Source organism: Coregonus clupeaformis, chromosome 1 (genome assembly GCF_020615455.1).
Source record: "Coregonus clupeaformis isolate EN_2021a chromosome 1, ASM2061545v1, whole genome shotgun sequence".
Taxonomy (NCBI): Eukaryota; Metazoa; Chordata; class Actinopteri; order Salmoniformes; family Salmonidae; genus Coregonus; species Coregonus clupeaformis.
This window is the reverse complement of record NC_059192.1, coordinates 38,260,142-38,287,488: the sequence shown is the minus strand read 5'-3', so window position 1 is coordinate 38,287,488 and position 27,347 is coordinate 38,260,142. Positions and strand designations below refer to the sequence as shown.

The following is a 27,347-nucleotide window of genomic DNA, read 5'->3' as shown; positions in this document are numbered from 1 at the left end:
ATTGAGTCGCCTTCTTCTTACAGAAGGCGCGTGCCAAATCGGCATACTCAGGAGGAATGTGCATTGTGGGCATTTGGTTCGGACTCTCCACCGTCGTTGCCTCTACGGAAACACCTACACACCGCCCCACACACTGATCAGACCATCCCTTGAGAGCCCTCTGTTGCCATGAAATGTTGGGGTCATGAGATGTTAACCAGGGAAGCCCCAACACCACTGGAAATGCAGGAGAGTCAATTAAATACAACTGTATAGTCTCCTCATGACCCTTCTGCGTTTTCATCTTCAGTGGCGCTGTGACCTCCCTAATCAATCCCGACCCCAAAGGCCGGCTATCTAGGGCATGGATAGGGAAGGGCACATCGACTGGTAATATAGGGATTCCTAACTTATATGAGAAATGGCGATCGATAAAATTCCCAGCTGCGCCTGAATCGACTAGCGCCTTATGCTGGGAGTAAGAAGAAACCTCTGGAAACACAACTTGAATACACATATGAACAACAGAGAGCTCTGGGTGAGTTGGGGCCTTACTCACCGGGAATGACTTATCCGTGCGTTGCCTGCTGCCTCGAATCCGAGGAGACCCTCCCCAGCACCGAACCGCCGTGTGTCCTCGGCGGCCACAGTTGGTGCAGGGGACAGCCTCCCTCCTGGCCTCCCTACTACCAGCACCCCCGAGCTCCATAGGGCTCGGCTCGGAGGTGCTGGGGGATGGAATGGACGGCCCCAGCTCCGGACGTCCGCGGGTTGCCAACAGGGTATCCAGGCGAATCGACATGTCCACCAGCTGATCGAAGCTTAGGTTGGTGTCCCTGCAGGCCAACTCTCGACGAACGTCCTCTCTCAAGCTACACCTGTAGTGGTCGATGAGGGCCCTCTCATTCCATCCCAAATTGGCAGCCAGAGTCCGGAAGTCCAGTGCGAATTCCTGCGCGCTCCTCCTCCCCTGTCTGAGGTGGAATAGACGCTCACCCGCCGCCTTCTCCTCCGGGGGATGATCGAACACTGCCCTGAAGCGGCGGGTGAACTCTGCATAGTTCACAGTAGCGGCGTCTATCCCTCCCCACTCGGCGTTGGCCCACTCCAGTGCCTTGCCGGACAGACAGGAGATGAGGGCGGACACGCTCTCGTATCCCGAGGGTGCCGGGTGAATAGTTGCCAGGTAAAGTTCCACCTGGAGCAGGAAACCCTGACACCCGGCTGCGGTGCCATCATGAGCCCTCGGGAGCGAGAGCCGAATCCCACTGGACTCTGGATGTGAGACGATAGGAGTGGCCAATGGTGGTGGTATCGTTGGAGGAGGTGTGGGCAAACCTCCTCTCTCCCATCGTCCCAAAGTGTTCATCACGTTATCCATGGCGGCACCAAGATTTTGAAGCATCGCTGCCTGTTGTAGGACGCGCTCCTCGAGTGATCCGGTCGGTGCCGTCGCTCCTGCTGACTCCATGTTGTGGTGTGTGATTCTGTCACAGCTGTCGGTGAGATGCGGTTGAAAAGGTCAGGCACAGGACACAGAACTCTCGGACACGTACTTTAATCCGATACTGAACAATTGAACACAGAAAATAACTCCACGCAGGGAGGAAATAACCCGCTCACTAATGACATACGTGAAGGGAAAACAATCACACACAATATCCCGATGAGAGACAGGGGTAAACAATACAGACAAAACTAAACAGACACCGATAACATCGAACGGCAGCAGCTAGTACTCCGGGGACGACGAACGCCGAAGCCTGACCGAGCAAGGAGGAGGAGCAGCCTCGGCAGAATCCGTGACAGTGGGACACGTCTGGCACCGCAGGATTTGAGTCCCTGGCGGCGTAGTGTGTTACTGATGGTAGGCTTTGTTACTTTGGTCCCAGCTTTCTGCAGGTCATTCACTAGGTCCCCCCGTGTGGTTCTGGGATTTTTGCTCACCGTTCTTGTGATCATTTTGACCCCACGGGGTGAGATCTTGCGTGGAGCCCCAGATCAAGGGAGATTATCAGTGGTCTTGTATGTCTTCCATTTCCTAATAATTGCTCCCACAGTTGATTTCTTCAAACCAAGCTGCTTACCTATTGCAGATTCAGTCTTCCCAGCCTGGTGCAGGTCTACAATTTTGTTTCTGGTGTCCTTTGACAGCTCTTTGGTCTTGGCCATAGTGGAGTTTGGAGTGTGACTGTATGACGTTGTGGACAGGTGTCTTTTATACTGATAACAAGTTCAAACAGGTGCCATTAATACAGGTAACGAGTGGAGGACAGAGGAGCCTCTTAAAGAAGAAGTTACAGGTCTGTGAGAGCCAGAAATCTTGCTTGTTTGTAGGTGACCAAATACTTATTTTCCACCATAATTTGCAAATAAATTCATTAAAAATCCTACAATGTGATTTTCTGGATTTCTTTTTCTCAATTTGTCTGTCATAGTTGACGTGTACTTATGATGAAAATTACAGGCCTCTCTCATCTTTTTAAGTGGGAGAACTTGCACAATTGGTGGCTGACTAAATACTTTTTTTCCCCACTGTAACTATTGATTTTCTGGTTCATTAACAAAGTTAAACTTAGATATGTGTTTTTGGTTGTTGAGTCAATTAGCACATGCCCATTTCAAGTTTATCTTTCCAAAAAATACAAAGTTATTTCAGAATTTTTAAGCAAGTTGATACTGCTTTGTAGTATACCCTTCTGATCTACTGAGTCACATAGGCTAACAATTTCAAGTCTCATGGCTATGTCTTAGTAGATATGTGACTCGTTTCAGGAAACTAGGAGTATGTCGCATGTCACTACTTCAAAGGAGTGCCATTTCAACGTAAACTTTTTTAAAAAATCAAAATGCGTTTTTTGGCAAAAATGTATTCTGGAACATGTGAACTTCATATGCCTTAATAACAAACCTGTATGCCATATGTAAATACAAATAATATTTTTAAATTACGAGCCTAGTTGGTTTAGCCATGGAAAAAGACAGCAACCTTCCCGCTAGTCATGATTGGCTAAGATAATGAGTGGGCTGGACATGCAGAGAAATGAGTTCGGATTGGTCTACCATGTAGCGCGCTTCTGTCTATAACATGAGCTGCTCAGTATCTGTAGGTAATCCTTTCTAACGCCGCTTAAAAAAAAAGATATCACGTTTTAGAATTGCATAAGTGTTGCTCTCCACTTTCTGGAGGACCGAGTTTTGAAATCAGTGGAATTAGAGTATGATAGCTAAGGAGATGGAGAAAATTCTGGCATTTGATTGCAAATATGCAGACTGAGTCGAAAAGAGAACACACAGAAGGATGTTGTATAAAACACCTGTCTCCGGATTACATCTTCAAACTAAGGGCAACCATGGCATCCGTGACAGAGAGGGAGAAGCGTACATCCATGTATATGAGTAAGAGAGTCTAGCTAGCTACATTTTCAGATATGACACATTTCTAATTTTGTCAGAATGTCGTTTTAATATCAAGTTAAATTGTACTGTTAGCTAGCTAGCTAACGTTACGTGTATGATCTGTGTTGTAATATTATTTGTATCTCAGAGCCATTTGCATTGCTAGTTATAGCCTAATGTTAGCTAGCTAACGTTGAACCTGGTTGGTTAGCTACCTGCAGATTCATGCAGGGTAGTAACATTATGAGTTGGGATTATGGTTCATTGTTTAGCTAGCTAGCTACACGTCTAAACAAAAGACTCCACAATGCAAGTAACTATTTCAATGGAATGTTTATGATGTCACTGATACAACTGTCGATAGACGTAGCTGGTAAATTTGGTCTGGCTATCTACTCTGATTTCAGAGCACTCTCTTCTGAGTGTGCCAGAGTGCAGAATAACTGACACATTATGAACGCTCAACACCTGTTGAATATGGCCGGTGTCAGTAAACGTTGGCAAAAAAGCATAATTAAATTGTTGCCAGCAGCTCAGTTGCAGTCACCAATGCTCTGGATAACATAAAAGACTAACCAGCTCTGCTAGGGAGAGTAAAATGGTCAGCGTGAACTGTTCTCTCATTTGTGTCTGGAAGTAGCTAGCAAGCTAGCCAATATTAGCCAGTTAGCTTGGGTGCTTGAGTGCTATTGTTAGGTCAGAACGCTCAGATCAACCCTACTATTCGGCCAGAGCGTCCAGTGTGCGCCCTGAATGCTCCGAGAGCGAAACGCTCTGAATTTACAAACGGCCAATCTGACAACGCTCTGAGTTTACGAACGCCCAGAGCACACTCTGGCACTCCAGATTAAATGTATGAACACACCCGTAGTATAAGCCAGCCTTTAGTCTTGAAATCTTTGGTTGTTTAGTATATAGCCTCACATGTGACTCCTTAAAGAGATGGGTGGGGCTAAGGCTTAAGAGGGTGTGAAAGATGCTGAATGGGTGTAGACAAAGAAGAGCTCTCCAGTAGGTACCAAAACATTCAAGGCCATTTTCTCAAAAGTGAGGTTACAAGTTTATCAACTTTCAAAGCAGAATTACTTTCCCATTGTTCCTCAACTGTAGTGTATGATATACCATTTTCTAGCTCTGAGTCTCTACTTTTATCCAATGTAAAAAACACAATTTCAGATTTTGCTACTTTAGACCGAATCGAGCCGGTCAGTCACATATGTGCTTCTATTGACACCTCACCACATCTGGTAGGCAATAATTTAATGTTAATATAATTTGTTAAATTCAATTTGTAGGGAAGTTGAAACATCCAAACTTGAGAGTATATGAAGAGGACAGGACAGTTAAGGGTAAAAAGTAAGACAGGATACTTATTTTTCTTAGTTATAAATTATCCTCTGTAAGACAGTGCAACCCTGGATGTTTTGAATACAGACACGTTTTGAATACATGTTAGTTCCAGTCCTGTACCGGTGGATTACTTCCATGGTAAAAACAACAAAGGTCGAAGGTTTGATCCCCACTTGCTTCTATCAACAACATAAGGTAAAGCTATGTTTGCACAATCAATGTCGAATATAATGTGGTTACAAATAATTGCCATATGTGTTTCTACATGACCTTACAGTATAACAGAATCCTCAACAAGATAGCACTAATTCATGAAAGAGCCAACTCAGTGGCCTTGTGGTTAGAGTGTGTGTGTGTGTGTTACTTACGAACATTACCCTCTTGGGGATGTGGTCCGACTCCACCAAGGGGTTTTTGTAGAGCCACAGCTCCTCTGGCTGGATCACTCTCTCAAAGGGTTCCAGGAACTCTGTGAATCTGAGGGAGAGACACACAAACATGCACATTAGCTCTCAGTCATTACCAATACATTTATTTTCATATGGGTGGCCCCAGCCGGAATCAAACCCACAATCCTGGTGTTGCAAGCCTCATGCTCTACAGGACCACACGATCTAGTAATGCAATGCTTTTAGTTCTTTTTTGACGGGTAAGACAGCAAACTAGCGCTCCAACACTGTATGTTTAGAACATTGAAGAGGATTTTATATTTGCTACTGGACTTAACACGTTTTTACACTTAATAGTTAAAGATTCCATCTGGGATCTTAAACACTTACACATTTGTAACATATTGTATGAATTGGAATTTGAAACATATCATACAAATTGCAAAAAATTATTTACAGTCAATTTGTTTTAAAAAATTGAAGGACGTTACAGATCATACGAAATGGATGATTATAGTACACACTTTTCGGGGACCCATTTTGGCTCATGAGCACTACTTTCAAAACTACTGGCTGAAATTATACAAAAGCTCTTGAGCATTATTTTAACACATTTTTCCTGTTCATGTTGAAGCCCTTGACCTCAACTGACCAGTACATGGACAGAAATGTAAAAAATCCATTGGGGCAGAGTCATGTAGTTGAGTTGGCTTTTCCCCAGAAGAGCCTCACTAAAGACTCCTGCTCGGTAACATTCATATCGGCTGCGTCCCAAATTGAACCCTATTCCCTATATAGTGCACTACTTTTGAACAGAGGCCAATGGATCCTGGTCAAAAGTAGTGCACTATATATGGAATAGTGTGCCATTTGAGTGTACCATCGAGTACCAAGAGGTTAGCATACTTGCCCCGCAGCTTCCTCCAGCCTCTCTCTCCCTAGCCGCCCAGGGATCTGTCAGACCCGACCTTGATCTCTCCCAGTGAAACAAAGGCTTTCCATCAGTCCACTCTAAAACCTGTCTTCCACTGCGGATCCTGCCAACCAGGGCTGACCGTGAGAGTGCCGAAAAAAATCTGCCCAGACAGTAACCACAAAACTAGGGTTCACTTGAGGAAAAGCTATTTTTATATTTCTCACACGATTTTTGTAAAAAAAAATTGACCAAGGTACTATAGCTGTTTCTATTTGTGGCTAATGATTAGTCTACACTGTTTACTTACTGTGTGCAGTGCCGTTCCTACACATTAGAGACATGAGCGGCCGCTTAGGGCCCCTGGCCATTAGGGTGCCCCCAACACAAAAAAATATACAGTTGCGGCCAAAAATATTGGCACCCTTGCTCTTTTCTTAAATACTGAAATTCCATATTTCTTCTAAAATAGGTTGAAATTGAAAAAAAAACTTTGTTCTCCACACCAATTTCATTTTTGTAAAATTAAGTTTTCAGTTTTAATGTAGAAAATAAAGACACAATTATTGGCACCCCGGAGCTAGTACTTGGTTGCACCGCCTTTGGCCAAGATAACTGCCAACAAGTGCTTGTTGTAGCCATCAATGATCTTGCTGCACATTTCTACTGTCAATTTGGCCCACTCTTCAGCAGTAAACTACTCTAATTCTTCAATGTTTGAGGGGTGCCCTCCACCAACTGCTGTTTTCAGCTCTCGCCATAGGTTCTGGATGTGATTCAGATCTTATCTCTTCGCTGGCCACCCCAGAACAGCCCAGCATTTCTTCTTGTTTGGGGTCGTTGTCCTTCTGGAAACCCACAACCTTCAACAAAGACACCGTTTTTGGACACATTGGACTCCAAAACACCTTGATAATCTGCTGATTTCATTATGTATTGCACACATTCAAGGCATGAAGAGAAGGGCAGTAATGAGAACATCAGCATAATAAGATGTTGTTGTTATTGTTTGAATGTATTATTTCTGCTATTTTCGGCAAAGGGCTGCTGTTGGCCGTATAATTTCATTAGTCATTTCCAGCTGTCACTCAACGACCTTATGTCCCTCTCAATGCTGTCCTCATTCCCCTGCATGGCTAGTAATTGTACCCTGTGTGGAATGTGGGTAGAACACTGATCTGTAATATTTTTATCTTCTATTTAGAGTTTCTAGTCACTCGTTTAGCCCTTGAGACAAAGGCAGTGCTATCAGAACCCATTGTATTCTTCACACCCATCGTCCACTTTTTGTAATTCCACTCCAGTCTTTCTATTCTGCCTGTAGCCTTTGAAGTGGCAGTCAATCTCAATTCTCTGTAAAGTAACGGTGACTTGAATATTACATGGCTCCAATATATGTCTGGCCTCCCTCCCGAATGGAGAGAAAAAGCGAGGGAGACAGAGAGGGTCAGAGAGAAAGATTGCCGAGACAGCAAAGCAACCCTGAAGCATTATCGAACCACCCAATGTTTGATTGTACAGAGGGTGTTATTTTCTTCGAACGCTTCACTTGGTCGTTGGGTATTCCTATATTTACCAACTACTGAAGGAGACACAAGAAAGCCTGATTGAACTTTTCAAAAACCCACCTAAACAACCCTTCATCCTGGGTAAAATGTTCTGTCGACCAATTAAATAAAAATAGAGCTCTTTGGCTATAAAGATCCGTGCTGTGTTTACAGACGACCAAATTAAACATTAAATGAAAAGAACACCCTCCCTAAAATCAAAGATGAGGGAGGTTTGATAATGCTGTGGGGTTGCTTTGCTACCTCTGGTACTGGGCGCCTTGAACATGTGCAAGGCATCATGAAGTTAGTAGATATCAGGTGTTTGAGTCAAATTTTCAACCCAGCGTCCAAAAACTGGCTCTCCATTGAAGGTTGCGGGTCTTCCAGCAGGACAACGACCCCAAACACACATCAAAAAGCACCCAGGAATGGTTCAAGAAGAGATGCTGGACTGTTCTGGAGTGGCCAGCGAGGAGTCCAGATCTGAATCACATCCAAAATGTATGGCAAGATATGAAAACAGCAGTTGGCGGAGGGCACCCCTCAAACATTGAAGAATTAGAGCAGGTTGGTGCTGAAAACTGGGCCAAATTGGCAGTAGAAATGTGCAGCAAGCTCATTGATGGCAACAAGAAGCGTTTGTCTACATTTATCTTGTCCATAGGCTGTGCAACCAAGTCCTAGCTCTGGGGTGCCAACAATTTTGTCCATGCAATTTGTCTTTTCTCAATTTAATTGTAAACTTAAGTAAACAAAAATAAAATAGGTTCTGCAAAGTAGAAAATCGAATAACATGGTGTGGGGACCAAAAGTTTAATTTAAATTGTACTTATTTTAGAAGAAATGGGGGAATTAGTTAGGAAAAGTGCAAGGGTGCCAATATATTTAGCCACAACTACATAATTTATATACATATACACTCATCGGACAGTTTATTAGGTACACCCATCCAATACCGGGTCGGACCCCCTTTTGCCTCCAGAACAGCCTAAATTCTTCGGGAATGGATTCTACAAGGTCTCAGAAACGTTTGTTGCTAGATTGGAATCAAGGGACGTAACGTGTGCCAGGAAAACATTCCCCACACCAGTACACCCCAGCCACCAGCCTGTACCGTTGACACCAGGCAGGATGGGTCCATGGACTCCTGCTGCTTACGCCAAATCCTTAATGCCATCAGCATGACGCAACAGCATTCGTCAGACCATGTTTTTCCACTCTTCAATTGTCCAGTGTTGGTGATCGCATGGCCACTGGAGCCGCTTCTTCTTGTTTTTAGATGATAGGAGTGTAACCCAGTGTGGTCGTCTACTTTGCATACTTTCAGTTTTTCCAAACTCACTTCACTTGCGCAAAATAAGGAAGCTCGCGCTGCTTGTGCTAGCACATGAACAGATCAAATACACCGCTATAACTCAGATTAAGGCATTTACATGTCCTAATAATTCGAAAGATTGCTCAGAAAACCAGATGTTTTAAACGGCGTATGCTTACTTCGATTATGACCTTACACCGATTAAGATAAGCAGAGTAATGCCATAACCGGGCTACTGCCATAATCAGTTTAATATCGAATTATTAGTGTGCATGTAAACGTACTCTGTGTAGCCAGCTATCTAAACCTTGTAGTAATCATGGCCGAATTACTGACCAGGCAAGGAATGTGCCCAGGGGCCCTGACCTCCAGGGAGCCCCTATTGATTTTGTTAGTCACTCTCACTTAGATATCATGTGAACATGGCATGAGTCATGGCAAAATGTGCTTTACATTGCAACAATTTCTCGCCACCCCATGGCAAAATGAGTGGAATTGCATGATTTACAAAGGGAAGCCCAGCCGCGAACTGCCCAATGACACAAGCCTACCTTATGGATAAATGCCTTATATGCTCGCTTCGAGGCTAGCAACACTGAACCATGCATGAAAGCACCAGCTGAAGTAAGACCTTTAAACAGGTTATCATTCACAAGGCCACAGGGCCAGACGGATTACCAGGACGCCTACACAGAGCATGCGCTGACCAGCTGGCAAGTGTCTTCACTGACATTTTCAACCTCTCCCTGACCCAGTCTGTAATACCTAAATGTTTCAAGCAGACCACCATAGTCCCTGTGCCCAAGAACGCAAAGGTAACCTGTCTAAATGACTATCGCCCCATAGCACTCATATCTGTAGCCATGAAATGCTTTGAAAGGCTGGTCATGGCTCACATCAACACCATCATCCCAGACAACCTGGACCTACTCCAAATCGCATAGCACCCCAACAGATCCACAGATGCATTCCACACTGCTCTTTCCCACTTGGACAAAAGGAACACCTACATGAGAATGCTGTTCTTTGACAACAACTCAGCGTTCAACACCATAGTGCTCATCACTAAACTAAGGACCCTGGGAACACCTCCCTCTGCAACTGGATCGTGGACTTCCTGACGGCTACCCCCAGGTGGTGAGGATAGGCAACAACACATCCGCCACGCTGACCCTCAACACGGGCTCCTCAGGGGTGCATGCTTAGTCCCCTCCTGTACTCCCTGTTCACCCACGACTCCAAACTCTAATACCACCAACTCCATATTAATGGCCATGATTTTGGAATGAGATGTTTGATGAGCAGATGTCCACATACTTTTGGGCATGTTGTGTACATCCAACTTGACACAACTGTGGAAAGCATTGGAGTCAACATGGGCCAGCATCCTTGTGAATGCCTTGTAGAGTCCATGCCCAGATGAATTGAAGCTGTTCTGAGGGTCAAATGTTATGCTGCTGTGGCAGTACTGTTGATATTTAAACTAGGTAGCTAGCTATAACACACTCGACCGGTGACCGCATTTCAAGCCATGCATGTTTGGATACCATGCAGGCGCAATCTCCATACAGGTCAGACTGGGAAAAAGGCACAACCGGGCGCGCAGGCCAGCGGATGGGGTAGGAGTCGGTGGTGGGGAACTTGACAACGTCATGACGACTCCGGGGCAGTGGGTTCCGAACGACAACGACAAAACTGTATACAAAAAAATATTAATTACACCACCACCCAAAACGGCACTTGGCGAGTGGAAGGGCAAACGGGCAAGTGCTTGGGCACAGGTATCTATCTGGGCACGTGCCTGACTGCCATGTCGGTATTACACAAATGTTACTTAGAGGCCTAGGGTGGTCTAGTAGTCTAAGCCCCTGTATCCGGTGCACATATAGTATACTGCAGCAGCATGGCTTCGAATCCGGCCTAATGCTATTTTCAGCACACTATCTTTCCTCTCTACTTCTGTCCTATCCAATAAAACAAAAATATTTGAAGAGTGGGACTGCCCCACTACTTATATATATATACATTTTTGTTTTACTTGAACTTTAATGGAGGACATTCATCTTACCATGGAAATGAATATGTCAAACACTTGCACATTCAATTGAGCACAGATTACAATGACCCTTTGCTCAAGCTCCACAAAAGTACACGTCACTCGAGAACTTAGAAACATTTTGCTGAACTTTTATTCTGCCGTTTTCTGTGGAGACTTTTTGGGATTTGTTTTTTTTCTTCCATAGAGGGTTGTGAAGTGGGCCAATTTATCATCACCAATTCCTCCTATCGTTCACTGTCAGATGCATATTCCAACACTGTCAAAGCAGCACAACCACAGACAAGGAGATACAACCCAGTTATCCCTCGATGTCTCCTCTGTTTCCAATTGTGAATCGCAAAGAGATATTAAATATTTCGAGCAATGCAGCTCAATATAAGCAAGCCTTTTTTCAGACCCAGGTTTTATGAAGCATTATTGTTGGGGGTGAAATAAATGGCTTTGGGAATACTAGTCATAAACTGTGCTATCACAACAATAATGTAAAACTGTTGAAATATCTACATTTCTCTCCCACAAACATTAGATTTGCTGCAAAGCCATCCGGCGAGACATTGAATTGCTCTGTCTGCTCCATTTGAATTAAGCTATTGTCTTTAGTGCCAAATTGCCTTGCTCGAGCGAGCAAGAGAATGTGATAATGTAATTTTATAAAATGAAAAATGATTCTTATATGTTTGTATCAAATACCCTACTCCTTGAAAGACGTGTATTGATTATACTGTTTATAGCATATGTGAGGAATGAAGATCTCTGGCAATCAACAGCTACAGCGTTGCTCTTTGGATTACTGCACATCATGGAATAGGGTACGTGTTTGAAAGTGTATTAAGCCAAAAGGCGGACATATGGAATTATTTGATTTGGATGGATGGTTGGTTGACATGACAGAATGGTAGGTGGATATTTTCCTATCTAAAAGGTGGGTGAACGTTTGTTACATTTCTCAAGCACATAAAAGTTATGTGTGTTGCACAGGATAAATGATGGACTGGCGCTTGGTAAAAACCTTACTGCCTATTGCGCAATATGTTCAAGAATTCAAAAGAAATATACCAGCAACACCATTTAGAAGATAAAGGTTGTGAGCACAGTGTTTCTGATCAGATCGACAATTATCTTCTAATGTATTTGTGTGGCTCCAATGCCATCTTCAGCGCACAGGATTTTCTGCTTGGTTTCCAAAAAACGCACTGAAAGAGAGAAATGAAATATGCTACTACCAAGGCCTGATGATGTTTCTGACAATATCGTAAAAGGCGTGCTGTGTTGGGTGATGTGCTAAGTTAGGTCTGATATATTTTGAAAACTACCAGTGACATTGTAGTGTTTATGAGGAGTTCCCTCATTGGTATGTGCTTGCATGTGCAGCAAACCCACAGGCTGATTTTTTTGCTTGGCAGAGATCTCAGAAAAGGTCAAATTATGAACCCGTGACCCAAATGTATCACATATAATCTATACTGTGTATTATCTCACAATCGATTGGGCCTCCTGAATAAAGTATGTTCGCTGTGACAGAATGTTTCATTTTTTTCATAGATTTGCTTTATTCCACAAAGTTCTATCTCACAATGCAGTGAAGGGACGGGGCACATAATCTTGTGACATGACTCTAGCTCTACCTCGCTATTCCTGAGTGAGAGAGGTGGACACTGTGACAGACAGTCCAACACTGAGTCAGAGAGGTTTAGGTACTTTGACACATTTCTGAAATGTGCTGTTGTTCCCCTTTAAAGTAATTGAGATCTGAGGGGCCGTAAATGGTCCTACAGAACATTTGGCCCCATAGAGCTAGGGGCCAGGCTCTGTTTCTTGAACATATTTGGAGGGTGGGGTAAATAGTCCCGCCTGCATGTCAATTCAAAGATCCAATTGCAAGTCATTGCTAGAGGTCTTGAGAAATTATGTATTAGAATTAGATTTTTGGCCACAGGTGAGTTTGAGCAGCCATATAAATGACCAGCCAGGGAAGGTTTACAGTTAGGGTGACTTAAATGTCAGTCTGCTCTGCAGGATGGAGAGTTGTCCCACCTTGAGGTAGTTATCACCATGGTGAATTAATGAAAGCAATTGATTGGACGAGGTGTATCGCCAACCCTGTAATTCTTCTCTCCTGCTTTAACGATTGACTCGTTAAGGGCTTCCCAATGGCAACCACATACTCTATCCAGACACAGAAGGAGGCTTGATCGGAGTCAGCCAGGCGTGATGCATGCAGATTAAAAAGATGGCCCTTTTTCTCTCCCTCCCTCTGTCATGGAGCACAGGCAGGCAACAGTGTGGTATGAAGAGTTAGAGTCAGCCAGGGGCCAACGTGCCCAGAATGATCAGCACCAGGCTTGTCACACTCTGGGGAGAGGAGGGGGGAAGTCTGAAATCTGGTTCTGACACTGAGTGACACTTTGCATATTTCAGACTTGCAGTGGCTCCCCTAGAGTCGTCCTGTCCCAAAATGGGCAAGAGGGAGAGAGTTGAGATAGAAATTGGCATCCTCTCCCTGTCGCTCAGATCTCTGGGAAGAGGCCGGGGACTCTGGGAGGACAGAATGTGAGACCCCGCATCCTGAAACGGTTGTGTGAAGGTCTTGTGAAAGCTCAACATATTTTGTATAATTCTTACAAACGCGCCATGGAACCGAATTTTATGTGAAAACGCCTTTAACTTGAACAACATGAACCAGAGGTAGGCTGATCATAGAATATTATTGTGTAGGCTACTTTGTGGAGTACATAATAATGTGGGCATAGAATTAGGAATTAGAATAATTAAATAGGGTCTCTGAGTGTGGGACCCTGGCTATGGTGGATTCAGTTGTTTTACATTTACATTTTTGTCTGTTGTGCAGGCTGATGTTGTTGCCAGCACAGAAATTGGTGTACCACAATCAACTCCTCACCTAACTCCAAGCAAACCTGGGACCCATGGAACATCTGCATCATCGGAGTCTGTAGATATCACAGGACTGAAATTGCTGCTCTCCAGTCCACAGCAGGCAAACCCACGCACAATGCATTCTACCTCAGGTGTCTACCATGCTTTACCCTTTACCACCTGGGCAGTCCTTTTTTCTGGTTATCAGAATTAATAATGTGCACACATCAGAACAGTTATTGCAATTTTTTGTATCTTCTATAAAAGCCTAATTTGGCATTGTTGTCTTGTTGCTTGTGCTTTTTTCTGTTACAGGACACCTCAAGTGAATTGACCACTGCTCCATGTCATCCCGGACCAACCTACAGTCTACATACCTGATCCCAGTCACTGAATACGCATACATAGACAAACAAAAGGACATAATGACCCAGCTCATTGAAGACACCACATCGGTCAAAGGGGTCCAAGTTTGTGGTGATGCCAAATCAGACTCGGCAGGTATAAAATGTGTAATCTTTTGCGTTATTGCTTGTGGAGAGGGTTAGATAAACTGACATTTTTTTGAAATAAGTTGATTCATTTATTCTTTCTCATTCAAAAGTACTCAACCTACTCATTCCAGGATGACACAACTAAAGTGATCATTCAATTCGACCTGCTTCAGGTGATCATCTAATATACAGTACATGTTATTACATGATTAAATATCATTCTGCCCTTATGTAGAAAACATTTAGAAAATGAAATTTCTGGTATTCCACAACTTCTGAAGGTTACAGAAGCCTCCAGTTCTGTAGCGATGGAGGCTGAAGGCTTCAAAAGGGAACTGAACCAGCTCCTGTACATGGGCATCGATGTCAACGTCGTGACCACCGACAGATCACCATATATTCGGAAGATCATGAGAGAGACGTACACCAACATTCGGTACAAATTTGACCCTTGGCATGTGGCGAAGGTTGAGAAACATGGCAGTATTAATTATGGTAAAATCAGCATGTAAAGTGATGTTTTACACCATTTATCATACAAGCCATAACATGTGGGTAGATAAACATGGTCAACAACATGATTGCCGAGGCATAACTGCATACACTGCATAGTTTCCGGCAATTATAACAGGTGCAAATTGTACTCAATGATTACATAGGCAGTTCAATAAAAATAACATATCACATGTTCGTATTCACCTCGTCTTTGACACAGGCGTGAAGAAGAAGTTGCTGGCCCTGTCCAAGAAGAAAGAGAACCAATAACTTGTTCCCTGTCTAAGTTCCATCGGGAACCATTTGTGGTGGTCGTGCTCAGCATGCAATATAGACCCAGAGGTGAGAATTGAAAACTTGTACATAAGCAAATGTTTATCCGGGGCTACAACAAAAATGTGTACTGTTGAGTGTTCTTGAGGACTGGAGTTGGGTAACATTGCCTTACACCACACACACACACACACGACTGCTGCTACTGTAGGCCTATGCAATAACAACAATGACCTCTTACTTGACTCAACTACAATGTACCCACCAGACCTACTGCTATTATAATGTACTTTACTGATCAAATCCAGTCACCTTATCCTCCCAACCACCATGCAGCCCATACTATCAATATGTTATTATACACTGAGTGTACAAAACATTAAAAACACCTTCCTAATATTGTTGTGCCCCCCTCCCTCCCCCCACACACGTTTGCCTTCAGAACAGCCTCAATTCTTCGGGGCATGGACTCTACAAAATGTCGAAAGCATTCCAAAGGGGATGCTGGCCCATGTTGACTCCAATGCTTTCCACAGTTGTGTCAAGTTGGCTGTACACTACATGACCAAAAGTATGTGGACACCTGCTCGTCGAACATCTCATTCCAAAATCATGGGCATTAATATGGGGTTTTCTTTCACTGGAACTAAAGGGCCTAGCCCGAACCATGACAAACAGACCCAGACCATTATTCCTCCTCCACCAAACTTTACAGTTGGACTATACATTCAGGCAGGTAGCATTCTCCTGGCATCCGCTAAACCCAGATTCATCCGTCGGACTGTCAGATGGGAATGCGTAATTTATCTTTTTCAGCCATATCCAAAAGCAGGAGTATCAAACTCCAGTCTTTGAATGATGCTGTGTCTGCATGTATGTATTACAATTATACACTTCAACAGTGTTTACCAATCATGGTCCTGGGACATCAATGGTTACACATTGTAGCTATGCAATAGACTAACACACATTATTTAATTAGTTAATTATTATTTAATTCATGTATACAGAAACATAATTTTTAAAACAGTACACTACACTTCCTATGCATCATGTAATACTCTAAAACAGGTTCATCTCAATATCTAATTTCCTTCATCTGCACTGATCTGAGGACACAGGATAGGTGTAGTATTTCATCAAATGAGAGACTTAATTTCAACAAGTAGAGAATGTGAACCAATTCCAGTACAGACTGTGAAACGCTTTATTGAAAGAAGTTCATTTTCCAAGTGTTATAAATACATAATGCATTCATTATAAATATTATAATTGTAATACTATATTATAAATACAAGCTCAATCTGTACTTCATTGCACATCTGATGTGCATTATAAAAACAGAGGAAGAAAGAGGAGGTGGGTAGAGAGGTATGAGAAAGAGTGTAAAAGACATATATGGAAAGAGGTAAGAACAGAGGAGCAGGGAAGACAGCATATGATTAATGAATTACAGTGCTGCTTAACTTTATATTCTCTCAGGTTATCACAATTACATAATAGTGTCTCTAGCGGTGTCTCCTAACCAGCCTTGGGCCCCCAGTTGGCCTGAAGGTTATATTAAGAGCGGGTGAGGTGGCGATGACGGGACTGGGGGTTGGCATCCTCTCTCACATCAAAACATACCTGCAGACGAGAGACAGATAGAGAGAGAGAGCATGATTAAGCCTTGTGGGTTTTTTTCTAACACTTTCAGTCATCATAATCATCAGGAGGTGAAATGCAAAACTGACCTTGGATCATTAACTCTGGGACTACTATATCTCTATCTGTATTTCAATGGAAAGCATCTCTTTAATAATACTTCCTGTTGACCTGACCATGTGACCTCTCACCCTCTTTGTAGCCAGTTCAGATGCGGAAGGGGTTCACCGACACAGCTGATATAACCTAGAGGATTTAGGGAGAAGAGGGGAGAGGGATGAAGTGAAGGAGAGAGACTGTTGTTGAGAAAATAAGGAAGTTAAAGAAACAGTGTTCAACAGGAATCTGTGTGTGTGGCCTCACGTGGTGTCCACACCAAGTGGCTGCAGAGTACTTTATACTGAAAAACATGCACAGACACATGAGGACAATCAATATAGCGTAGTTATATAAATATTAATAATGAAGTCTTACTATTCTACATGGTTGGTCCTCTTGCCTATTCTTTGAAGGTGGAAGGAGCCACAGTTATACACCTGATCCTGCTTACTGCACAACACAATCCATCAATCAGATTGAGACACGAGTGTGTAGGTGTGGGTTATAGGGTGTCTAATTGTTCTAAATTTGTTCAATATGGGTGACTCTTAAAAGGTCCTGTTGTGTTTTTGTACAGACATAACCCTTACCTAAACAGCACCCTCACCTGAGAAGTAAAAATCAAAGGAACTGGGAATTGAATAACTGCAAAAACCCTTGAAAGGGTAGGTGTGTACAAACTTTTGACTGGTAGTATATACAGTGCCTTGCAAAGTATTTATTCCCCTTGGCGTTTTTCCTATTTTGTTGCATGACAACCTGTAATTTAAATGGATTTTTCTTTGGATTTCATGTAATGGACATACACAAAATAGTCCAAATTGGTGAAGTGAAATGAAATGAAAAAAATAATAATTCAAAACATTATAAAAATAAATGAGTGGTGCGTGCATATGTATTCACCCCCTTTGCTATGAAGCCCCTAAATAAGATCTGGTGCAACCAATTACCTTCAGAAGTCACATAATTAGTTAAATAAAGTCCAGCTGTGTGCAATCTAAGTGTCACATGATCTCAGTATATATACACGCGTTCTGAAAGGCCCCAGAGTCAGCAACACCACTAAGGAAGAGGTACCACCAAGCAAGCGGCACCATGATGACCAAGGAGTTCTCCAAACAGGTCAGGGACGAAGTTGTGGAGAAGTACAGATCAGGGTTGGGTTATAAAAAAATATCTGAAACTTTGAACATCCCACGGAGCATTATAAAAAATTGAAAGAATATGGCGCCACAACAAATCTGCCAAGAGAGGGCCGCCCACCAAAACTCCCAGACCAGGCAAGGAGGGCATTAATCAGAGAGGCAACAAAGAGACCAAAGATAACCCTGAAGGAGCTGCAAAGCTCCACAGCGGAGATTGGAGTATCTGTCCATAGGACCACTTTAAGCCGTACACTCCACAGAGCTGGGCTTTATGGAAGAGTGGCCAGAAAAAAACATTTGCTTAAAGAAAAAAATAAGCAAACACGTTTGATGTTTGCCAAAAGGCATGAGGGAGACTCCCCAAACATATGGAGGAAGGTACTCTGGTCAGATGAGAATAAAATTGATATTTTTGGCCATCAAGGAAACACTATGTCTGCCGCAAACCCAACACCTCTCATCACCCGAGAACACCATCCCCACAGTGAAGCACGGTGGTGGCAGCATGATGCTGTGGGGATGTTTTTCATCGGCAGGGACTGGGAAACTGGTCCGAATTCAAGGAATGATGGATGGCACTAAATACAGGGTAATTCTTGAGGGAAACCTGTTTCAGTCTTCCAGAGATTTGAGACTAGGACGGAGGTTCACCTTCCAGCAGGACAATGACCCTAAGCATATTGTTAAAGCAGCACTTGAGTGGTTTAAGGGGAAACATTTAAATGTCTTGGAATGGCCTAGTCAAAGCACAGACCTCAATCCAATTGAGAATCTGTGGTATGACTTAAAGATTGATGTACACCAGCGAAACCCATCCAACTTGAAGGAGCTGGAGCAGTTTTGCCTTGAAGAATGGGCAAAAATCCCAGTGGCTGGATGTGCCAAGCTCATAGAGACATACCCCAAGAGACTTGCAGTTGTAATTGCTGCAAAAGGTGGCTCTACAAAGTATTGACTTTGGGGGGGTGAATAGTTATGTACGCTCGAGTTCTGTTTTTTTGTCTTATTTCTTGTTTGTTTCACAATAAAACATATTTTGCATCTTCAAAGTGGTAGGCATGTTGTGTAAATCAAATGATACAAACCCCCCCAATATCCATTTTAATTCCAGGTTGTAAGTCAACAAAATATGAAAAATGCCAAGGGGGTGAATACTTTAGCAAGCCACTGTAAGTGGTACTCACTGAACTAAAACAGGCACAGTGGGACACAGGTGTGAATAATTGAATAAGAAACGTTTTTTACCATTATTATTACTCATTCTATAGTTTGGGTAACACCAGTGATTTAGTAAGAATTTAATGTCATCTAAAACAATAATTTGTTTCCATTACGTGGAACTGTGTCCAAAATTAAAGTAGATCCAAGTAAATGTTTTTAGTGCCAGATATTGAGGTGATAAACCAGCACCAACTTTTGGAAGGACCTAGCAGATTTGTTAAACAACAGTATTCATATTATGACTAGTTGATGTCACAGGGACAGTCAGTACAGGACATATGTCAATGCAACAGGTTAAAATTATAAGATTACAAGAAAGGGGCTCTGGAATTGTTTACTTTACAAGGTGCCTATTCGGCTTAACGGGATACTGTATCATCTGAAGTATGATTCTGTATACGCATAGTTTTATCAAGACTTTCTGCCCAAGATGCAGTAAGCTCAATTAAGATTAAGAACAATATGTAGCATAGTGCAAACTAAGTACATGTTTATTTTCTTTCTTCCAGGACTTATGGAATGTCCACTACCAAGTTTTCTGATGAGTTTACCAATGATTCTGTATCTCTCCCTTTGAAATGCTTTCTGAGGCAGGTGCCTTGGGAGAACAGTTCGTATAAAGGTTCCCGAATCCGGCTGTTAAAGGAGCTCCAAATTAAGTAAGGACTGGCCATTTTGTTTGTTTGTACCCTACATTTTACCACACACGCCAGCACCCACACGCAACCCACCTGTTATGAATATCTGTTAGTGGTGTTAATACTGTGTTTGATTTATTGTGTGGGGTCTTTTTATGTTGGTTTTAGTGGGTTTTTCACGGGTTAGAAAGGATGCACCTTAAAGGGAACACAAATTAAATTTTCGGAAGCATCTATTGTCCGAGTTTTGGTTGCACGCATGTAAATTATCTTGATAAGAAATGTACTGAAAAACCCAAGGTAAACCTGGTACACAATTTTTGAAATGTCTTTAAATAATAAGGTCGGAATTACAGGGAAAGAAAGGGGAAAGAAACACTCACTTAACCTCTTAAAGATCGGACCCTTTTTTTTCAATTTTCGCCTAAAATGACATACCCACATTTAAATGCCTGTAGCTCAGGACCTGAAGCAAGGATATGCATATTCTTGATACCATTTGAAAGGAAACACTGAAGTTTGTGAAAATGTGAAATGAATGTAGGAGAATATAACACATTAGATCTCTTTTTTTAATTTTTTATCTTTGAATGCAAGAGAAGGGCCACAATACAATATTGCAGTTTAAGCGCAATTTACATTTTTTACATACAGCAGTGTGTGTGCAAAGTTTCAGATTGATCCAGTGAAGCATTGCAATACTGGACAATGTTGTATCAAGTCTGCCCAAATGTGCCGTATTGGTCAATTGATACATTTTCAAGTACATAACTATAGAGAACATACAAAAAGGATATGGTAATACAAAATGTAAGTTTACACACTCCCAGGAATGTCATACATGATGGATCATTAGCTTATACACTAACTTTTGTCACGATCGTCGACTGAAGACACGGACCAAGGCGCAGCGTGATAAGCGTACATGTTATTTGTAGTACACCACACAAACAAAACAACAAACCAAATGATACGTGAAGTCCTAGGTTAATACAAACTCTTGATAACGGGGAGCAGGAACGGGCCGGACCGGGCTGACGACGCGCACCACTGGCTTGGTGCGGGGAGCAGGAACAGGCCGGACCGGGCTGACGACGCGCACCACTGGCTTGGTGCGGGGAGCAGGATCAGGCCGGACCGGGCTGGCGACGCGCACCACTGGCTTGGTGCGAGGGACAGGAACAAGCCGGACCGGGCTGGCGACGCGCACCACTGCCTTGGTGCGAGGGACAGGAACAGGCCAGACCGGGCTGGCGACGCGCACCACTGGCTTGGTGCGAGGAACAGGAACAGGCCGGACCGGGCTGGCGACGCGCACCACTGGCTTGGTGCGGGGAGCAGGAACAGGCCGGGCTGGACTGGGAACACGCACCATTGGCTTGGTGCGGGGAGCCGGAGTGTGAGGCATCAGCACAGGACGTACAGGGCTGTGCACTCGTACTGGCGCTACAGCACGTGGCACTGGCGCAGGATATACGGGACCGAGGAGGGGTACTGGAGGCCACGAGCATTGAGCCGGCACACCCCGTCCTGGCTGCATGCCCACCTTAGCACGACACGTGCGTGGTGCTAGCACAGGACGTACAGGACTGTGCCGGAACACTCGCGGCACAGTACGTGGCTCCGCCAACCACCCTTTTAGCCCCCCCCCCCAAAAAAATATTGGGGCTGTCTCTCGGGCTTCCTCCCCGGCCGGTACCCTCTGCGTTGCCACTGCTCCTCTCTGTAGCGCGCCTCCACAGTCTCCTCACCTGCCTGGGCATTCACCTTTGCCCATGGCCCTTTCCCCGCGAATATCTCCTCCCAAGACCACCATTTGCCCACCTGCGACATCGCCATCTTCTCCTCTTGGGCACGCTGCTTGGTCCTCTTATGGTGGGATCTTCTGTCACGATCGTTACAGGAAGAGATGGACCGGGGCGCAGCGTGATAAGCGTACATTTTATTTGTAGTACACCACACGAACAAAACAACAAACCAAACGATACGTCCTAGGTTAATACAAAACAAACCTTACGGAACAAGATCCCACAAAGACTAGTGCAAACCAGGCTGCCTAAGTATTGGCCCCAATCAGAGACAACGAGCTACAGCTGCCTCTGATTGGGAACCACCCTGGCCAACATAGATCTAAACGATCTAGAACAAAACATAGAAAACTATAACATAGAAAATCCACACCCTGGCTCAACATTTAATAGTCCCCAGAGCCAGGGCGTGACAACTTTCACACATCTAGATGGCTGGGCGGGGTGGGTGTGGAGCCAGAGACAGCAGGGGATGAAACTGTAGAACACAGTTCCTACATTTGAATATAAAAATTGATTTTATCAAACAAAACTATGCTACATTGTATCTCTGGGACCCTTAGGATGACAAATCAGAGCAAGATTACTGAATGTAAATACATTATTTACCTTCAGAGGTGAATGTATCAAACCAGTTGCCATGGTACGTTTTTTTTGTGTGCACTCTCCTCAAACAATAGCATGGTATTTTTTCACTGTAATAGCTAGTATAAATTGGACAGTGCAGTTAGATTAACAGGAATTTAAGCTTTCTTCCCATATAAGACATGTCCTGGAAAGTTTGCTGTTACTTACAACAGTCATGCTAATCACATTAGCGCACGTTAGCTCAACCGTCCCGTATACGGGACACCGATCCCATAGAGGTTAATAGGGTTGAATGACCTCTGTTCTTACTTTCTGGTGAGGCCTGATCGCCCTCACTAGAAAGGCTAGAGACATTTTGTGAGATTGAAATGTATATGTAAACACTGATAATTAGGAAGACGATTATAATTTATCAATAGTCCTATGAATGATTCAAACACGAGAAGGAGAGAGAGAGCACTGTCCCTGAATTAGGATCCTGTCTCTAGTCTATTTGACTATTTATTGAATTACCTTATGGGACACAATTATTTTAAAATGGCGTTATCAAGAGTTGTAATTCAATTTTATTTTGTTATTCTGATTCGTTTATTTTTTATTTAACCGGCAGTGTTGTTGGTTGTTTTGGATGCATGAATCATGATGTGAGTCATGTGTCCAAAGGGGGAATTACCAGTCCCCTGGGGCCCTTTGCTAAATATGCACATTTATTTTGTTCACATGCCTACCTATAAAAGGAACAAATATTTGTTGGCAATGGTTGACAGTTATTCCAAATGGATTGAAGTTTTCCCCACCTCGAGTGTATTGCGGTTGTTGTTTTGTTTGTTTTGTTATTGTCTTGCTTCAATACAAATCTCACCAGATTGGGTCTGCTGGATAGTCAGGATCTCTCCCTAAGGATTAGCCCTCTGTCTCCCTGACCCTGGAACTCTGAGGTGAGGTCGCCGATATGGTGGGGGTGTATAAGCCAATTTCCAAAAATGGTTTCAACTGTGTGTTGTTATTCTGTTTGACATTTGTCTTAGAAATTTGTATTAAGAATATTGGTAAAAGTAATAATTTGTCATACAGTGAATAGTTTGTCTGGATTTCCTGAATCAGAAATGCCCTAAACTGTTGTTCTGTTCTGTCCTTATAGGAATATTTTATGTATCATTAAGGCAAATGTAGGGAGATGCCAAAGGTAAACTAGAATAAACATGATTGACATTTTATAAGTCCAGATGCATGTCTAAATAAGGAATATAGTTAATACAATGTGTAAACATGCTTTGATGAATGTATGTATTTTATTTTTAAAAAGTGTTTGTGCCATGCCACCAATATAATGAGATAAGGGGAAGAGGCAAAAGTGCCCATGGTCTTTTTGGAGTAAACAACATGTGTTGTTGGACTTTGAAAGATAATAGTGGCGTGGCAGTTAAAGATGTTAATCAGTGATCTTAAGGGGAGTAGCTTTGTAAGCTACAGTGGGGCAAAAAAGTATTTAGTCAGCCACCAATTGTGCAAGTTCTCCCACTTAAAAAGATGAGAGAGGCCTGTAGTTTTCATCATAGGTACACGTCAACTATGACAGACAAAATGAGAAAAAAAAATCCAGAAAATCACATTGTAGGATTTTTTATGAATTTATTTGCAAATTATGGTGGAAAATAAGTATTTGGTCAATAACAAAAGTTTCTCAATACTTTGTTATATACCCTTTGTTGGCAATGACACAGGTCAAACGTTTTCTGTAAGTCTTCACAAGGTTTTCACACACTGTTGCTGGTATTTTGGCCCATTCCTCCATGCAGATCTCCTCTAGAGCAGTGATGTTTTGGGGCTGTCGCTGGGCAACACAGACTTTCAACTCCCTCCAAAGATTTTCTATGGGGTTGAGATAAGGAGACTGGCTAGGCCACTCCAGGACCTTGAAATGCTTCTTACGAAGCCACTCCTTCATTGCCCGGGCGGTGTGTTTGGGATCATTGTCATGCTGAAAGACCCAGCCACGTTTCATCTTCAATGCCCTTGCTGATGGAAGGAGGTTTTCACTCAAAATCTCACGATACATGGCCCCATTCATTCGTTCCTTTACACGGATTAGTCGTCCTGGTCCCTTTGCAGAAAAACAGCCCCAAAGCATGATGTTTCCACCCCCATACTTCACAGTAGGTATGGTGTTCTTTGGATGCAACTCAGCATTCTTTGTCCTCCAAACACGACGAGTTGAGTTTTTACCAAAAAGTTCTATTTTGGTTTCATCTGACCATATGACATTCTCCCAATCCTCTTCTGGATCATCCAAATGCACTCTAGCAAACTTCAGACAGGCCTGGACATTTACTGGCTTAAGCAGGCGGACACGTCTTGCACTGCAGGATTTGAGTCCCTGGCGGCGTAGTGTGTTACTGATGGTAGGCTTTGTTACTTTGGTCCCAGCTCTCTGCAGGTCATTCACTAGGTCCCCCCGTGTGGTTCTGGGATTTTTGCTCACCGTTCTTGTGATCATTTTGACCCTACGGGGTGAGATCTTGCGTGGAGCCCCAGATCGAGGGAGATTATCAGTGGTCTTGTATGTCTTCCATTTCCTAATAATTGCTCCCACAGTTGATTTCTTCAAACCAAGCTGCTTACCTATTGCAGATTCAGTCTTCCCAGCCTGGTGCAGGTCTACAATTTTGTTTCTGGTGTCCTTTGTCAGCTCTTTGGTCTTGGCCACAGTGGAGTTTGGAGTGTGACTGTTTGAGGTTGTGGACAGGTGTCTTTTATACTGATAACAAGTTCAAACAGATGCCATTAATACAGGTAACGAGTGGAGGACAGAGGAGCCTCTTAAAGAAGAAGTTACAGGTCTGTGAGAGCCAGAAATCTTGCTTGTTTGTAGGTGACCAAATACTTATTTTCCACCATAATTTGCAAATAAATTCATAAAAAATCCTACAATGTGATTTTCTGGATTTTTTTTCCTCAATTTGTCTTTCATAGTTGACGTGTACCTATGATGAAAATTACAGGCCTCTCTCATCTGTTTAAGTGGGAGAACTTGCACAAATAGTGGCTGACTAAATACTTTTTTGCCCCACTGTATGTATACATGACTGTGCATTTGTGTGTGTATATAAGAGATCTCTAACCCAAAGAGAGACAGTTGTTCCATGGAGCAAGCTCGGCTTTATTATGCAATGAAGTCTAATTCTTGGATTCACAAGCTCCGGTCTCTTGAGAGATATTTTTGAGTTGACTGGTTTTAGTCAAATATTTCTACGACATCACCTATCGAGGTTATGGCGAAGGTGACCACAGATGGTATCTAGATGCATGGGAGAGATAATTCGACCGAGAACAGTGTGAGCCTCACCCCCTCTAACCGGCTGAAGTAATGGCGACAATGGCGTTCACTATGGCCCTGTCCTTCCTGAGTCCGAGCCAGCAATCTGTGCCCAGCATCCAGTTGACGCTGTCAACTTCCTTTTCTCTCAGGAGGGTGGCATAAGTCCACGTGGAGTGAGCATGGAGAGAGATCCCGTCCAAACATCTCTCATGCTGCTGGTGTACTGGTCAGAAAATGGACAAGACATAATGGAACGTAAAGGATTTTGGTGGCTCAGGTGAGAGATTCGTCTGCTTGGGAAAATCAGATTATTCCCCAGATATTGAAATCGGGACATTATCAAGGGCCATCCACTTTGAACATGTGCCATTGGGAAGACGAACTGAAACGCTATCTGAAGAAGAAAATGAAGAAACGCCAGAAGAATGAGTGCCGGGAAGGAGAGGGTGGTCAACAATGCCCGTAATTTATTTAAGCTTGTCCAAAATTGTTTATTTGGGGTATCAGGTTGATTATGGAGGTCTACACACTGCGAAATATATAGTAATTTAGACAAAAAAAATGCATTGAGATACCGATCTGTCATTAACATGCCACTCGCGACAAAAGCGCCAGCTGAAATGTCATTGCCAGAATCCATAAATGAAATTGTGTAATGAAGCATACATGTATGTGTAACTGTATGAAGCGAAGGTCTTAAGTTAAAATGTTCTACTGCAATGTTTTTACAAGTTAGATTGTACAACCCAGAAGGGTTTGAATGGATCAAGTTTGAACCTCCTTTGATAGCTTAAGCAATAACCAAATGAATACAATTTTAAAATAATTGTCAGAGTGATAAGAGGAGGGAATGTGAGGGACATTTTGTTGTCTGAAGAGATAGCCTTGAATTGTACATCTTGTCTCATACAATCATAGGTTCCTGTAGGTGCTGGGTAGAGATATGAGGGGGAGACGGTCATGACCCCCTCCTCAGACCTTTTGGCAGAACGCCCAAAATATGATAGGAGACGGTGCCAGTCACATGCAGGAACCAACCCTATGAACCATGCCTATGTAGCTTTTCCGATGTGTACTATAGTGCATTAAGTTTGCACCAGCTTGCTAAAAATTAAGAAAGATTCATTTAAAGTTAGACTTTGAGTCCCTGGTGGTAATTTCCACGACAGTGCACATAGGCTCTAGTTGTTTTAAAGGAATAGCTTACATTGTTATTTCAGAGTTACTCAAGGCATACAACATACCGTATGCATAGTGTATAGGCCTAGTGTTTGAATTTTTTTTATATATATTTGTTGTGTATTCATTCAGGTTCACGGTGCGGACCGAAGAGTTCTGTATGAATACGTGTACCGTTACACTCCTAGCGGAGACCATGGCGAGGTGAGCAGCGGGGAACATTGCAGGCTCATAGTCAGAGAGAAGGGAGCCAGAACCCTGCGACACACAGACCATTTCCCAGACCATTTCCCAGCAGGCCCCAGCTGCTGATAGGGAATGCTGGATTATTGCACAATCATCATCGGTTCATCATGAGACCGATAACCACTCCCCCCCACATTTCTTGGAGCAGCAGTAATGTATCCGGCTCTGGACCCTAGGATGCCAGGTTAGAATCATGCCTCAGACGCTCGTACTGCCCACCAGAAACTCCATAGCATACTTAAAGTGAACATTTATGATACAATTCTACATTATACTTGCCAATCAATCATATGATATTACATATCCACGACATCCCTTCTGCTAAAACCACGTTTCACTTTGGAGCAAGAAGAAGCTATTAAATTACAGT

At 43.2% G+C, this 27,347-nt stretch overlaps 1 protein-coding gene and 1 long non-coding RNA gene across 2 annotated transcripts in view; both read right to left on the bottom strand.

Annotated features, from left to right (window-relative positions):
• The window catches only part of LOC121530620 (phospholipid phosphatase 4-like), a 147,145-nt gene extending 136,438 nt beyond the window's left edge, over positions 1 to 10,707 (bottom strand). The window contains exons 1-2 of the mRNA XM_045222470.1: positions 10,697 to 10,707; positions 5,097 to 5,205 (exon numbers count right to left, since the gene is read on the bottom strand). Of these exons, the coding sequence (XP_045078405.1) occupies positions 5,097 to 5,205; positions 10,697 to 10,707 (120 nt within the window). The remainder of the gene's footprint in view (positions 1 to 5,096; positions 5,206 to 10,696) is intronic.
• A 5,691-nt stretch (positions 10,708 to 16,398) lies between these two features.
• The window catches only part of LOC121582478, a 64,162-nt gene continuing 53,213 nt past the window's right edge, over positions 16,399 to 27,347 (bottom strand). The window contains exons 3-4 of the long non-coding RNA XR_006003357.1: positions 16,926 to 16,980; positions 16,399 to 16,716 (exon numbers count right to left, since the gene is read on the bottom strand). This is a non-coding gene — a long non-coding RNA (uncharacterized LOC121582478). The remainder of the gene's footprint in view (positions 16,717 to 16,925; positions 16,981 to 27,347) is intronic.